The following is a 14,701-nucleotide window of genomic DNA, read 5'->3' on the forward strand; positions in this document are numbered from 1 at the left end:
GCGCCGGGAGGCCCAGTGAGCTCACCCAGCTCTGTGCCAGTTTGCCTTTATTTGCTGTGTGTCTCCTGTCCTTTCACACATGGAGAGGCATTGCAACAAGACAGCAGCTCCAGGCGAGGCGTGTGCTGTGCATAGGGGAGACCCACTGGGAGAACGTGCAGTACTGTGGGAGCTCAGCGGAATACCCCAAATGTGTTTTCTGAAAACTGTGGTATGTAGGAATACCATTCGACAGGATAGTTTTATGCCTTTTCTTAAATTTCCTGTTATATCATGACTGTATTGTCCTGAAAGAGAGAGGTAAAAAAGTAGAAAACTCCCCCGAGCTCCCCAAAATTTATCACAGAGTCTACAGATGGAGTACACACATGTCCACATAAAAGACCTGTAAATATAGTTTTATAAATAGATGAATGAACACTATACGGAGGGTGAATATAATTGAATTTAACGCTTTTCGTTGCTCATAACTTCCCAATTGTATTACAAAATACATCAACAGTGTCAGGGTAAATTGCCACACAGCAGTAGTCATGGCATCCTGTCCCCAGGACTACAGATTTTGCCACTGGGGGGGGTGTCTTTCCTCCCCTGGGAAGCAAGCTTACAGAGCTGTAGCAAGTGTTTGTTTGCCTGCTGAAGAGTCTGTGAGCTTTTTCTGTACGAAATAAAGCCTTCTAGTAAACAAAAAGGAGTCTTCAATTACGTTGCATCATGACTCTGGAAAACAAAGCAACAGAATCAGACAGCTCATTACTTTTCTAGAAATGGCCAGAACTGCAAAACACCAGATTCACTAATGTGTAGTGAAGTCATTTCCAGCCCCCCAGGATGATTTTCCTCATTACTCTGCTCCTTGCAGAAGCTCCTGACACAGAAAAATACTTGCATTCCTACTTCTTTGTTTGCAATTAAGTTGCAATTCTAGCATGGAGATTCTTCCATGCAAAACAAGCAACAGCTGGTTAAAAACCTAACAATTCAGAGACAGAAGACTAACCACACAGGGCCAGTTTCAGTAAGGCTTGAGGAATGTCTGAACTTCCATATGATTGCAGTAAACAGAGACAAAGAACTCTTTCACTGCAGGCTTGAGGCACAATGTTTTATTGGAATTTTTTTAAAAAGTAATTTTCATTGAATAAACTAATTTTATATGGTCTAGTTTCTTGCACACACATAGCATGATTGTTGTTTGTGATAACGTGTTCAATTTTAAACACAATTTTCCTTATTTAAATACAGAATCTATCACTTGCTGACAGCAATCAGTAAATTCATCCCTGAATTACGCTGAACAGAAGCATAATTTGACATGGAGATCATTGGAATAAATGACTGCTTATAAATGATCTACAGCTGAACTTTAATGTGACATATTGCAGATGTTGGATGCAAGTCGGACCAATGAAATTATTACTTTAAACTGTGATATGAAATAATACTGTATGTAAGCTTCAGTTGTTTCAGAGTATTACAGTATAAACTCAGTCCTAGAAATAACAAGACCCCCGAAAGGCCAAAGAAACATAACTTGAAAGGTGTAATATATATGCTCTCTACAGTGTTTTCATTACGTTAAGAAAGGCTTTTTCTAGTTCAAAATACTTTTTAAATGTACAGTAAGAAAACTAAAAGCATCATGTGCACTTGCACTGTCCACCTCTGACCGCTGAGGGGGCAGCAGAGATACCCTTTGTTGAACTTTTCCTTTCAGTAATAAAACAAACGGTGGTTAATGTGTAATTTGAGCACTTGGTTCTGCGAGGCCGTTACAGAACAGGGTCTCACAAAATATGGCACATTATTGTTAAGGGTCTGCCACTGCATCTTTAGGCATTTCAAATAATAAAGTAATACGAATACTTTAAAGGAGATCACTTTTTTGACGGTAATTTCAGGTCGCATAGCTGAACGTCTGCTTTTGGTGGTGCGATGATATAATTTGTTTGCACATGTTACACTGTCTCTGACGCTTTCTGTGAGGCCCCGCTTGTCTTTGAAGCGCTGTGTGCGAAATCTTGAGCGTCGCTTGGCGAATTACTTCTCCAGGAGCACTCTGGGTACAGACTGTGAGCGAAGGAGGGACTAATGTAAAAACAAATCCGGGGAAGTGGAAACTCTTCTCGTGAATTGCACGCAACGTACTGAGCCGAGCGGGCTCGCTTTTCAGGAACCAAGCCGGCAAGCTTCCCTTTTCGAGACTAAAAAGGTGTGGGTAGCCGATATCCCGCGGGTCGCCTTGCTGTGCGCGATCAAGTGTTTCCCCTCTCATTGGGGCTGTGCCTGGTAAGTATCTCACTCCGGTGCACGAAGTGCTGTAGTTTACGATGGGTTTACATACACATTTTCAAGAAATGATTTCCTCTAGCGGTTGGTAACTTAACGAGGTCTGGAGTCTTAACAAACTAAGGTACGCGTCAACGTCGACCGCACACGCGAATGGAAAACACGAATAATTGCTCAGAGCATTCGCCTCTAAATGGAAAAAAAAACACAAATTCCAGGGACTTTGTCATTTAGGTCTGATGGTTACGGTCTCGTCCAACTGGTTAAACCGGCTTGCCAAGCCCAGCCCTGATCTGTTGGAGGTTGACACCTCGGCAGTCAAATCGGAGCGCCCTGCTGGCCAGCCTGAACCGACGTGCTCCGAGCCGGCAACTAATGACTAATAGTCATCTTGTTTACGTGAAAATATCGTTTTGTGAAAGGACACGCACATACTGTTACCCGTTTTAGGATGGATTCGAGAATAAAAATAGGCTGTCTATAATATTCGCATTGAGGCTACCTGACGGAATCTTTATTGTAGCAGTTGTTTATACAGTCATTCAGAATACTGTATAATTCATTCAGAAGTACTGTCTGCCATTCTATAGGTAGCTGATTAAAGTGTGTCAAATTACTAATGATGCAATGGCTGATGAATTTGATTTTTTTTAAATGGGGGGGGGGGTGATTATTATAACACAATACATTTAAAAAGACGTGTTGGGGAAGCTGTTCCGACCAAGAGTAGCAGGTGCTTCCCCCGTGTGCAGTATTTTGAAAAGTGCAGGGGCGCGATACAGCTAACACACTTATGTGTATCAGCTTCATGCGGGACCTTCGCGGTCATCTCTCGTTTTAAGGGGCCGACTGCTCCTGTGTTGTAGTCCCGTACTGTTCCCTTTTGTTCCAAGGAAAATCTGAATTTAAAGGCTCCCGAAATTCTGGTGGTTCTGATAATCATCGTTGCTGGAGAAGGAGTGTTGTTGTCTGGATACCCCGAACCTAGCATTTCTTCCCTGTTCTCTAGCAATGCGGTCGGGGAGAGCTAGCAGCCGCAGAGACATCGCTCCAGGGACGGGCAGGGGCAGTCTCCTGCGGTCTGTTCCTTCACAGAGCTCCCTTGCAACAGAAAAAAAACAGTCCTCAAGCCCATCTTGAAGTACTAACGAGCAGCAGGAGGGCTCTGTGCGTCACTGCTGATCTCGCTGTCGAATTCACACTCCGCGACTCAGTTGGAAGACCGAAGTTTCTTCACACGCAGTCATGAACTTTACCGTCCTTAAATCTCCGGGAACGCTGTCTTTCCTGTGACGCTTGGGAGAAAGGACTGTGTCTCTATAGTCGGAGAACTGTACTGCCTGTAGGAGTGGGCGGGCTCCTTCTTAATCCCAACTGCACATCACCTTTGCTTTCTCCTTTTCTCTTTTTGTAATGTCTGACACCTAATGAGAATAGATCCGCAATCAACAGGGTTATAGCAAGATATGCATTTTTTCCTTCCTCTGCGCTTTGTCACTCCGCCATCTGTCGTTTTAATGACTGGCAAAGGAAAACAAATGTGTTTTTTTTTAAATTTATGCCTGAAAAGGTTTTTAGTCAGGTCCAGCATTTACCTGGACGCCTGAAATGGGAGCCCCACATCTGGTGTTAACCCCTTTCTGTGTTTAATGTGGCAGATAACGTAGTCTTATTTTTCAGCCTGCTTTGCTGAAGAGATGAAAGAGACTTGAGCGTTGTTTTGGCCTTGAGTGGGAATTGGTGCTGTTCTGGCGATGAGAGATCTTTACAAAAATAGGCCTCTGACTTTCAAGGGCAGCAGCCATTTTGTTTAAAGTACAAATGGTGATGAGAGCCCATGAGACATGAGACGGTTTTTACTCTTGGGTCATGCCTGTCTTCTGTGATACACGCTAAGTCAATGGTCTCGCTTGCTGTCTTCTTTGAGCCTGCTTTATGAAAATACAGTGCTGGAATCGCCACATGTTCCCACTGAAAAGCCTTTTGGTCACTAATCAGCCCGAGGTCGCTGCTCATTGCCTTTAAAGAGCGTTACCAAGTTGTTTGATCGCCATGACAACTGTTTGTGGGGCCATTGGCTTTTTTTGTGATCACGATAAACGGCACAAGACTAGGTATCTCTCAGATTGAAAGTTCAATCTAGATATAATGTAATGTGTTTTTACTGTAAATATTCTGTTTTGGCAACACTTAATTCATCCACATCATTTTACTGGCAAGGCTATTTGAATTTGATTTTAATCTAGTTCTATGCCTCTTACCTGTCTGTCTTCCTTTCCTTTACAAGGCGGTCTGTGAAGCTGATTTCCTCCTGTACGTGGTTGACCTAAAAAGGAAAAAAAAATGTACAGTAAATTGTGCTTTAAATTAGACACCACTGAAACAGCAAACATCTGTAGCCATCCAGGTTTTGACAGATTGGAAAGAATTATCTTTTTTTTTTACAAGGAGTCTGTAATGTTAGTGTTTGCTTTGTAAGAGGCAGACATATTTTGAAGTTTTGCCTTCTAATTGAACCACATTCATAATGAGTTAGTCACGTGGTCATGTGTAGACTTAAAAGGACTTATAAAGACTCCAATTTTTTTGCATTTCATTTTACAGAGTGTTGCACGTGATTGTGTTGGCTAGACCTTTCTAGTTTGTAATTGTATTCCCTGACAAGTAAGGCAGTGTCTCGAGTATCTGCTTTCTGCTGTCTGTGATGTATTAATCCTTCAGTGGATTTATGCCTTAATGTGCCGCCAGAGCTTAATAATCAACTGCACTTTATTTACAGGTTTTGTGTTGCTTGGAAACAGGAAGAAACTTGGCCTTATCCTTCAGCGTAGAGGATGACAGGATTGCAGACGGAGAAGGCAGACCTTCGCAAAGGGGGAAAACATGTTTTCTAAAGTGAATGGCTCTGGCTTTATCTGAAAAAATACTGAAAACAACTGCGTCCTTCCCACTTCTTGAATGTCACCAAGAACGGATTTTCCCTGTGAAGTGAAATTTGCAACTCTGGCATAGCTCAATATTCGAGCAGGAGGACAAGTGTGGCCCGGTTACACCTCCCAGCAGCTCACAGAGAGACCCTGACACGCAGTTCAGATGTGTTTACATAAGAACATAAGAAAGGTTACCAGTGAGAGGAGCCACTAAGCCCACCCAGCCTGCATAGTTGTTAGTAGCTAATTTGTCCCAGGATCTCATGCAGCCGTTTTTTGAAAGAAGCCAGGGTATCAGCTTCAACAGCATGACTAGGTACCTTGTTCCAGACTCTCAACGCCCTTTGTGTAAAAAAAACTGCCTCCTGTTCTCCATTTTAAGAGCATGTAGACTATGTATTTTCCACTTGTGCCCTCTGGTTACTGTTTCCTGCTGAAGACGTCCACAGGGTTGACCTAAAAGACTCTTTCCTTCCAGAGTGAATTGGGGCCCTGTTTTCCAGTGCAGAATGACTCTGGCTCGGACACTGGAGAAACCATGCTTCTTGATCACTCTGGCCTTTCTCCAGCTTGTCTTTGTGGCTGTGATGTACCGTCGCGGCTCCAGCGTGCTCCACGGTCTGTTCTCCGCCAGTGGAGAGAACTGGGACTACGCTAAAGCGCAGGACGTGTACACCAACCTGACCTTCTTCACCCCGGTGATGAAGGAGCAGCAGCACTACTGTCCGGCCAAGTCTCCGCTGCTGGGTGAGTGACCGCTCTGAGCGCTGCCAGGAGAGACACGCTGACCCCTGGCCATCTGTCCCTCTTTCTCCCCTGAGACACCTGCCTCACGACTCACACAGAGGCCGCTAAGTCATGCACGTGTCACTGGTGACACAGCTCTTGTATAAACCACGGGCGCCTTTTCATACTGTGATGTCAATAAGCAAAAATGGGAATGACAAGAACATAAGAAAAATTAGGAATTAGAGGAGACCACTCAGTCCATCAAGCACGTTTTGGTAGCTGGTAGCTGATTGAGCCAAGAAGCCAGGGTATCGGCTTCAACAGCATGACTGGGTGGCTTGTTCCACACTCCCACTAGGAGTAACAGCAAAGTTCAAGTTCAAGTTTATTTGTCATTCCAGCCATATACAAGTATACAGTGGAACAAAATATCGTTCCTCTTGGTCCACGGTGCAAATACAGACAGGACAGACAGGACACTGACATAGACATTGTAGACAGGACTTGTAATACTAATATTAATGAATAAGATTGTGCAACTAAGACAGTGTACACCGGAGCAGAGGCAGTGTACACAGGATATATACATAGTGTAATTTAACTGTTACAGAATAGTATAAAAATCCATCACACAATACACACTAAACACTGAGGGAGTTTAAACCTTGCTTCTGGAATTGGAGTGGGCACAAGTAGGTACCAGGGTGTTGAGGAGCCTGACAGCCTGTGGGGAAGAAGCTTTTACAGAGTCTGGTGGAGCTAGCCCGTATACTGTGAAATGTTTTTCCAGGAGGGCATAGAATTTATGGGAGGGGTTTGAGGGGTCATCTACTATACTGGAAAAGTACATTCCTGATAAATGCAAATTATATTACTCTTTTGGCTCCCTCTCACCTCCCAGAGACATGCTAGCTAAGACAGTCGGTGTCTCTAAATGGTCCTTGTGTGTGTCCAGTGATGGACTGGGGGTCCTTGTGTGTGTCCAGTGATGGACTGGGGTCCCGTGCCGAGTGTAGCTCTCCTTATCATGACCCTAACTGAGAATAAGGGGTTCCTCCAGCAGATGTGTAGTAACTGCAGTGCTGAGTCCTGCGGTACAGTCATGCAGTGTGCTCGGTTCATGTGTCTGCTGGCCTCTAATGAGCCTGAGGACCTGCGGATTAGCTCTGCTGAGCCCCTGCTGGTTTACAGGGTTTGCATGGATTGATCCTGTCCTTCTGGAAACAGCCTGAAAACAGCTGTGCTTTCAAATTCTGTCTTTCACGTGCGAGACACAGGCTTGAATCTGCTGGGGAAAGGATATCTTTCCCTTTTTTCTATTCTCATTCTTGCGATGGGCATCAAAGATATGGGACAATGGGATTAGTCCACTGTCGGACAGATACGACATTTTAGCCTTTAGTCTTTGCATCCGATCCTGCCGCTGCTCTTCGTGACGTACCGTGGAGCGACGTGACCAGTCCGTGTGCGTGTTTCCGCATGCAGGGAGTTCTGTATGTTCTGTTTCTTGTGTGTTGGGTAGTGGGGCCCCTGAGGGTGACGTTGCTGACGGTGCCAGCGCTGAGGAGGGTAGTGAAGAAGAACCCCTACGTGAAGCGGGGGGGTCTGTACAGGCCCCCGCACTGCCTGGCCCGTTACAAGACAGCCATTATCGTCCCCCACCGGAACCGGGAGGTCCACCTCCGCCACCTGCTCTACCACCTGCACCCCTTCCTGCAGCGGCAGCAGCTGCACTACAGGATCTACGTCATCCACCAGGTACGGCCCGGCCCGGAGCCAGGACGGCCGAGGCTCGCTGGGGGCCCGGGGGCCCGGGGGCCCGGTTCTGAGCCCGGCCTCTGTGGGAGAGGCAGTTGGGTCAAAGCCAAGCGCATGTGAATCTGCTCACACACCAATCGGAACGCTCTGTAACCCACGTGTCGAGAAGATCCACTGGGATCTGTTTTCAGGGAAATTCAAAAGGGTTTTTTTTACGCTATAAAACCATTGAAGGGTATGCTGAAAATAGTCTGTTTCTCCACCAGCAGCCCTCGGTATTGCTGCAGCCTTTCCGTTGTTGCTGTGGTGTGGGCTGTTGACATTCAGTGCAATACATAGACAAGATTTCCGTTTTAAAGGTTTTCATTTTGAAACCTTATCGGTATAGATAAAAAAATACTGTTTTTCCTATAACAGCCCTGATTATTGTTGCAATACTTGTGTTTATGTTATGATTGTTTTATGATATCTACCTGCTTACTTACTGATATAAGAGAAATAAATGGTGTGGCTATAGTGAGTTTCATGAAGTCTCACAGCCCTTAATACCCATTTGTTTTTAGCAACTACAGTATTCAGCACCTGCATTTAAACACTGGACCACAGTCCATCTGATGCTGTTTTTTTAAAAGGGTATAGGTGCGTTTTTGTTTAGAAAAAGTAGGCATACTAAACATGCATCATACAGCTAAAGTTTGCTTTGCATGTTTTGCGCTTAATGGTCTTTTACCACTGTGTTTTGCATCCAGTGAGACACCTGTGGACAGTCACGAGTCAAGAGCAGCCTTCTGGAGCTTTCCTGTTATAAAAGGCTCTTTTCTTTTCAGCAGCACACGATGAGCTGGTTTAGATAAAGACAGCTTTTTTTCTGTTAGGGTATTTTTTTTCTCGATATCCACGTGTCCACCCCGCTGTCCAAACATTCCTTCTGCAGGCGGGAGCCCAAACCTTCAACCGTGCCAAGCTGCTTAACGTGGGAGTGAGAGAGGCCATGAAAGATGAGGACTGGGACTGCCTCTTCCTGCACGATATCGATCTCATTCCGGAAAATGACTACAACCTGTATGTCTGTGATGAGACCTACCCCAAGCACTTCTCCAGCGCGATTAATAAGTTCAACTACAGGTAATGCTTAACTTCCTCTCCACGTGCAGCACTTTAGAATCACTGCCTGTTTGCTCATCGAAAGAGTCACCCTCCAGACCATCAGGTGTAAAAGGAATATCCATAACTTATTTGCACATGTAAAGTGTTTCCTCTGAGATTGATGCTCACAGCTGCTTTGCTTAAACCTACAGACATATCTACTTAGATGACTTGCAAGCAGAGGAATTGGATAAGGACCAGTTCTATGAGCACACAATCAGAATGTCTTTTCTCTGCAGTATGTGATTCAGCGTAAAAACACAGTATATAATTAAACAAATAGATGTGGAAGTTTATCAAAAGTGAAAGTTAAAGAGCAGATAGCAGCCAGGCTGCATAAAATTTTTGTTTTAAAAAGAATATCAGTGGCTTATAACAGAAAAGCAGCTGCTAGCACCATAATTCTGCAGTGAACTGGAAATGCCCAGATTGACGAGCCCCAGACTCATGTGTGTTATATTCTGTAGTGATGTAGTAGCATCTTTGTTTCAGTTTTCTTAACAGTTTTATTCAGGATTTGCAACTCCAGTTGCTTGTAGACTCTAGTGCCTGAGTATTATGTCGTCCACACGATTAACGTTTTGATAATATTTTTGTTTTTTTGGCTTTGGCTGGACAGAGTGTCTCCAGGGCCTGGGCGCATTGTCCTGGTGATCTGTACTTCTTGATGTGTGTCATAAGGATGTAAATCAGGATGCAAAAGTGCTGCTTGTACATCTGGCATGTTCACATGCTTGTCGAGTGCCATAGAGTCTGCAGGGGATACATTGTTGTTTATACAAATTGCTATTTTTATCCACATTGTTCTCCCAGGCAGGGCCAGGTATCGGATACTGCCTGCCTTATCCCTTATCGCTCCCGGGCTCCGAGGTGTTAACTGCTGTTGAGAGACAGCCAGTTGGGTTTGGTTTAATTTAAACAACAAAAAAACACCAGAGCTCTTAAAATGTTAATGGGTCGGTTCTTTTCAAAAGGTGAGTTTTTAATCAGCCATAAGGGGCAGATTCAGGGAGGGATTTCCCTTTCAGATTTGGAAGCGTGGATTTCTCACTGTAGCCTCTCTGCTCTGCTCACGCGAGCTCACTTCCTCTCTGTTGGCTCAGATAGTCGAGCCATTGTGACCGGTTAACCGGACAGACTGAAAGACTGCTGCTCGGTGAATCAGCCGTTTTACCTGCTGTTGCACACACTTCGCAGCAGTTTGCGGCAAAGCCGTCGAGGGAGGGGTCTGTTGTGAATTATATCAGATTGTGAGTGCTTTCTGCAAAATGAGGGGCTGCCGATATCCTGCGCTCCTGGAATTATATAGACTGTAATCTTTGGTCTTTCTTTCATTGATTTCCTTAGAACACCGGGGACAGTGCTAAGTTGTTTATGCTCAAGAAAATGTGCCAGGCCCTTTGCAAGTCACGGGAGTTTTCTGAGTGTGGTCATTCAGTTCCCTGCAATCAAATATAATTATCCAGTCCCTGCTGTTTCAATTTGCTGGAGGGAAGGATTGTTACCGAGGCAACCTTTGTTCTTCGGCATTGCAAAATACTGTACGTGGTTAATTGCTAGAATATGCAAAACAAGCAGTCTGATCTCAGCTGCGGTCGGCTTACACAGCAAGGTTACATATTTTGGCCAGGTCTGTCCACTACTGGTCCTGAGGGGCCGCTGTGTCTGCAGGTTTTCATGGTCTCTAAAGCAACAGCACCTGAAAGCTGTTAAATTGGCCCAGTTAACCCAGCAACCAGCTGTTAAGCTCATTAAGATCTGAATTAGAATGAAAACTTACAAACACACCAGCCCTTTCGGACCAGGGTTAAATAGCCCTGGTTAAGACTATTAGGATAATTACCTACGGTGCACTGAACTGTATTTTTCCATCTGATACATGCTCCTGCTCTTCTGTGTGTTTTTCCATAGACTGCCATACTGGTCTTATTTTGGAGGGGTGTCGGCGATGACGCCTGAGCAGTACATGAAGATAAACGGGTTCCCCAACACCTACTGGGGCTGGGGCGGCGAGGACGACGACATCGCTTTCAGGTGGAAAACCTCCTTCTCCCGTCTGTGCGTGTTTGTATTTATGTAACAGCAGGCGACTGTAAACACTCGACAGGCTCCCGCTGGTTTCACCCTGGCTGGGCTCATCAGGGCAGAGCACCTCTGCTGCTCACTCGTCCTTTAGTCCAGCCCTCATCGCTGAGCACAAACACACCTGGAGGGTGGTGCTGGGACACCAAACCAAGACCAGTTTTAGGACTGTGCTCCACTGTGCATGTGCATCTTGCTGGACTATGGGAAGAAACAAGCTAATATTATCACCTGGCCCAGTTTAAACTGGCAACTCTAAATTGTTCCATGGGCATGTGCCCTGCAGTGGCCTGGCATTTTATCCAGGATACATCCTACCTTCTGCCCATTGTCTTGTCAGTCAGCCTCCAGCTCATCGAGGCTTTGAACTGGTCTGTATCTGACCCAGAGGCCACTGGCAGTGGATGGAGGCATCCCTACAGTTCTCTGGATCTCTTCCCTGTTGTCCATTTGCTTCGGTCTTCAGTGAGAGAGCACACCCGGCTCTCTAGCGGGCGAAACACTGGGGATTATGATCCAAAACGTTTTGGAAGAAATGTGTCTCTCTAACAATGCACCGGGAAGTGTTCAAAATTCAAAAATGAGAAGTGTTTGTGTGTGTGCGTACAACTGTAAGTGTGGGGGGAAAAACTGGAGGAAAAACTGAGAAACTAGACACAATAAGATTAGCTCCTGACAGACCAATCATGTAAATTACTTTTTTATCAACCAAATCTTGGCATCTTATTCTAAGGCAAAATATTGGTTTTGGGTCTATTTTCACCCATTGTGGATTTTCCCTGATTTTCCCAGACCCTTGGGCGGGAGTTTTGGCTCAGCCTGGCACTACCCGGCCTTTAACCTTGCCCAACCTTGAGCATCCTCACAAGCGTCGGGAATCAGGGAATCGGGGAGAGGGGATTATTTAATCACAGGGGGTGGAGTGGAGTGACGAGAGCTCTTCGCTGTTTGTCGCAGGGTGAAGTATGCTGGCTTGAGGATGGTGAGGGTTCCCCTGCATATAGGACGATACAAAATGGTCGAACACAAACAGGACAAAGGGAACGAGGAAAACAACAAACGGTAAAGTGACAAACACACGGACTTTAATATCTAATGTTTCTACGTATTTCTAGGCCACGAAATGTGCAAAAGAAATTGCTAATTTTTTTTTCTACTGAAAGGCTGGGGGGTTTAAATTTCTTAAGAAACGCAAAAGTTGAAACAGGTGGCCTCCTGAATGTTAGGAACTTGAAAACCACACGGTGGTTGAAATTGAACCCTTTAATAGGTCTGTTCAGGGCTCAGTTATTTAATAGAGGGTTGCGTGTTGGGACGTTAATAAATGTGATCCACCTGTCATAGAGCCTATCCAGCAGGTCGCAAGAGGAATTGCTGGGGGCTTCACCCCTTTAATAAACTGTGTAATCTGGGGAGCCCTGGTACCCTAAAGCATGTGTTTTGGGAGCCCAGTTGTGTAGTATTTTGGGAGCGAGGTCTCCTCGCTCATCGACTTGCTGAACACCAACTTTGGCTCTTCCCAGGCCTCACATTTCTGGGACTGCCAGCATCAACGGAGCCCCACTCCGTTTTTAACCATTTCCTTTCCCAGGGAATTAAGATTTTCTATTTTCTATCTTATTTTTCAGGGAGGGGCTTTGGTTGAAAATGGGTGGAGGGCTGGGAGAGGGTGTGAGGACTGGGGAGACAGATTGAACAGATCTGGGAACTGATCTCTTCCAGTACAAACTTCGTGTTGTGTAATAGATTTTCGATGTAGAATTCATTAAAATAGATCGGCAGCAGACTGCTCAGCATTCTTATTTTCCTTCTTCCTTATTTGCTGTCCCTCGTGGTGCTCAAGACGATACTGTACAGGAAGTACAGTTAAAAGTGCAGAGTCATGCTTACCTAAAGTCCTGTTTTCAAGTTGATAATCTAGGATTTACTTTCTGATTTTTTTTCTCTGCTGCATATTGAAACTTCTTTATGTTTAAAAATAACTAAAGCAAATAAAAAAAAACGGTTGTACAATTTTTACTTCAATTTCTATGAAACAAAACAGAGTGAAGCCATACTATGAAAAATAAGTATCTTGTGTTCTTTTAGTGAACTACCAAATGCCTCGTTCTCTTTGGAGGTGAAATTGAGCAGTTACAGGTCTAATATTTGTCTAATATTTTTTTCAGGTTCGACTTGTTAGTAAGATCTCCAGACAAATGGAGGGAGGACGGTATGAATTCTTTGGAGTATAACCTGGTTTCGAAACGGCTGATGTACCTTTACACCAACGTCACCGTGGACATCGGACCCAACCCCTTCTCCTCCGAGGAGAAAAATGGCACAGCCACCTGAGCAGGAGGACAAGCAGGAAGCGTCTCGCATTCGCCACAGGAGGAGGGAGGCCTTCAGACTCTCTTCACCTCTCTTGGGTCGTTTCACCAGGCACTTGCGTTCAAGGTTACAGAACGGGAGTTTGGTGCCGTCTCAATCTCTCAATCGCCAGTGGACTGTTACCATGGTAGACTGTCATGGGGGGGTTTCAGGGTTTTTTGTCTTCGTCACTGCAGCAGGTCAGATATTCTTGGCTCTAGATCTGCACCCTCAGAGCTCCGCCTTTGATCAAACTGGAAACACCTCAACATCATGCCATGAAAGCAAAAATCATGGTTTAGCTGCTTACGGGAAGTATGAATGATTTTAGAGACAAATTTTTTTTTTCTTTTCCAAGAATAACAATATTCCAGTTGTTTTCAACCATTCTTTATGACACTCCATAAAGGTGTCTTGACAACGTACTTGGATGAAGAACTGAACACTGCGAATGAGTGGATCCAAAACTAGAACTTGCCAAGCCCCCGCAGTAGGATCTTCCCCCCGTTATGGACAGGTGAATCAAGTGGAAATACAGAAATACTCACAAGGTGTGCATGTACGAACTCTCCGAGTGTGACACAGTCAAGACTGTCAGAGAATCTAGTTTTTCATGTTGACGCGTTCGAGGAAAAGCCGTGTTCTATAGCGGTGTTTTCAGATTCTGGAGTTCCCTGTGTTGGTTTCCAGAACTGCCAGTAAGATTGTAGGTGGAATTTCACTTGTGAGCTTCAACACCAGTTACAGGGGTGTGTAGCACTGTGTCATGCCCAGCTGTGTCTGCGTATGATTAATTGATCATCAAGAGGGAGCTGTTTATGAATGCACAGGACAAAGAGAGAACGTTTTTAACTAGGCTGAAGGAGGTATTGGTTTGCTACATTTTTTGGAAATCTACACAGATTTCTGAAACAAAGGTAAAAGGTCAAGCAGTGGGAACTGGAATTAGCGTAGCTCTTTGTTGGAACAAAAAAACACTGGGTCGTCCAGAGCCAGGACGGGACTACAGGATGTTACTTGTTGCGAACTTGTTGGAATATTTTATTGCATAAGAAGGTTGAAAGAGCAGTCTGGCAGTAAGGCTTTTAAGTGATTTTAAGTATTTGTTACAGTAGTAGGAAAACATCTTGTCTATCAGGACCTCGGTAATCATGTTAGATGCCACAGTAAACTAAAGTGTGTGCCTACACTTGCTTATGTTCACCTTACTGCATGTGAGTTTTGAATGTGTATTTTCTTTTTTTCCTTTTTCTGAGATTTTCTGCCTCAAAAACATTGTGATGACTGCATTGCACCACTCAAATGTTACTTTGGAGCACACTGTCAAAGTGATTTAGTTATATGGTACAGAACGGTGTAGTACATGCACAGCAAAAGACAGTTGTATAAAATAAAATTTACATTTGTATCAAAAA

General features: G+C 44.6%; 1 protein-coding gene across 1 annotated transcript; it reads left to right on the top strand.

Annotated features, from left to right (window-relative positions):
• Positions 1-2,107: 2,107 nt before the first annotated feature.
• On the top strand, positions 2,108-14,701 carry LOC148830216 (beta-1,4-galactosyltransferase 3-like). Its single transcript, XM_088922285.1, has 7 exons — positions 2,108-2,289; positions 5,069-5,966; positions 7,471-7,706; positions 8,641-8,831; positions 10,764-10,886; positions 11,892-11,996; positions 13,103-14,701. Exons 2-7 carry the CDS (start codon positions 5,729-5,731, stop codon positions 13,266-13,268), a joined length of 1,059 nt encoding a protein of 352 aa, XP_088778411.1. The 5' UTR covers positions 2,108-2,289; positions 5,069-5,728; the 3' UTR covers positions 13,269-14,701.

This window comes from Atractosteus spatula, chromosome 7, assembly GCF_055471065.1.
Source record: "Atractosteus spatula isolate fAtrSpa1 chromosome 7, fAtrSpa1.hap1, whole genome shotgun sequence".
Classification (NCBI taxonomy): domain Eukaryota; kingdom Metazoa; phylum Chordata; class Actinopteri; order Semionotiformes; family Lepisosteidae; genus Atractosteus; species Atractosteus spatula.

Bases quoted from the DNA above. Each gene is read 5' to 3' on its own strand.
- LOC148830216 (XM_088922285.1), top strand. From the start codon at position 5,729: ATGACTCTGGCTCGGACACTGGAGAAACCATGCTTCTTGATCACTCTG. The intron at 5,967-7,470 runs GTGAGTGACCGC...TGTGTTGGGTAG, and splicing joins GGCCAAGTCTCCGCTGCTGG to TGGGGCCCCTGAGGGTGACG. The intron at 10,887-11,891 runs GTGGAAAACCTC...TGTTTGTCGCAG, and splicing joins GACGACGACATCGCTTTCAG to GGTGAAGTATGCTGGCTTGA.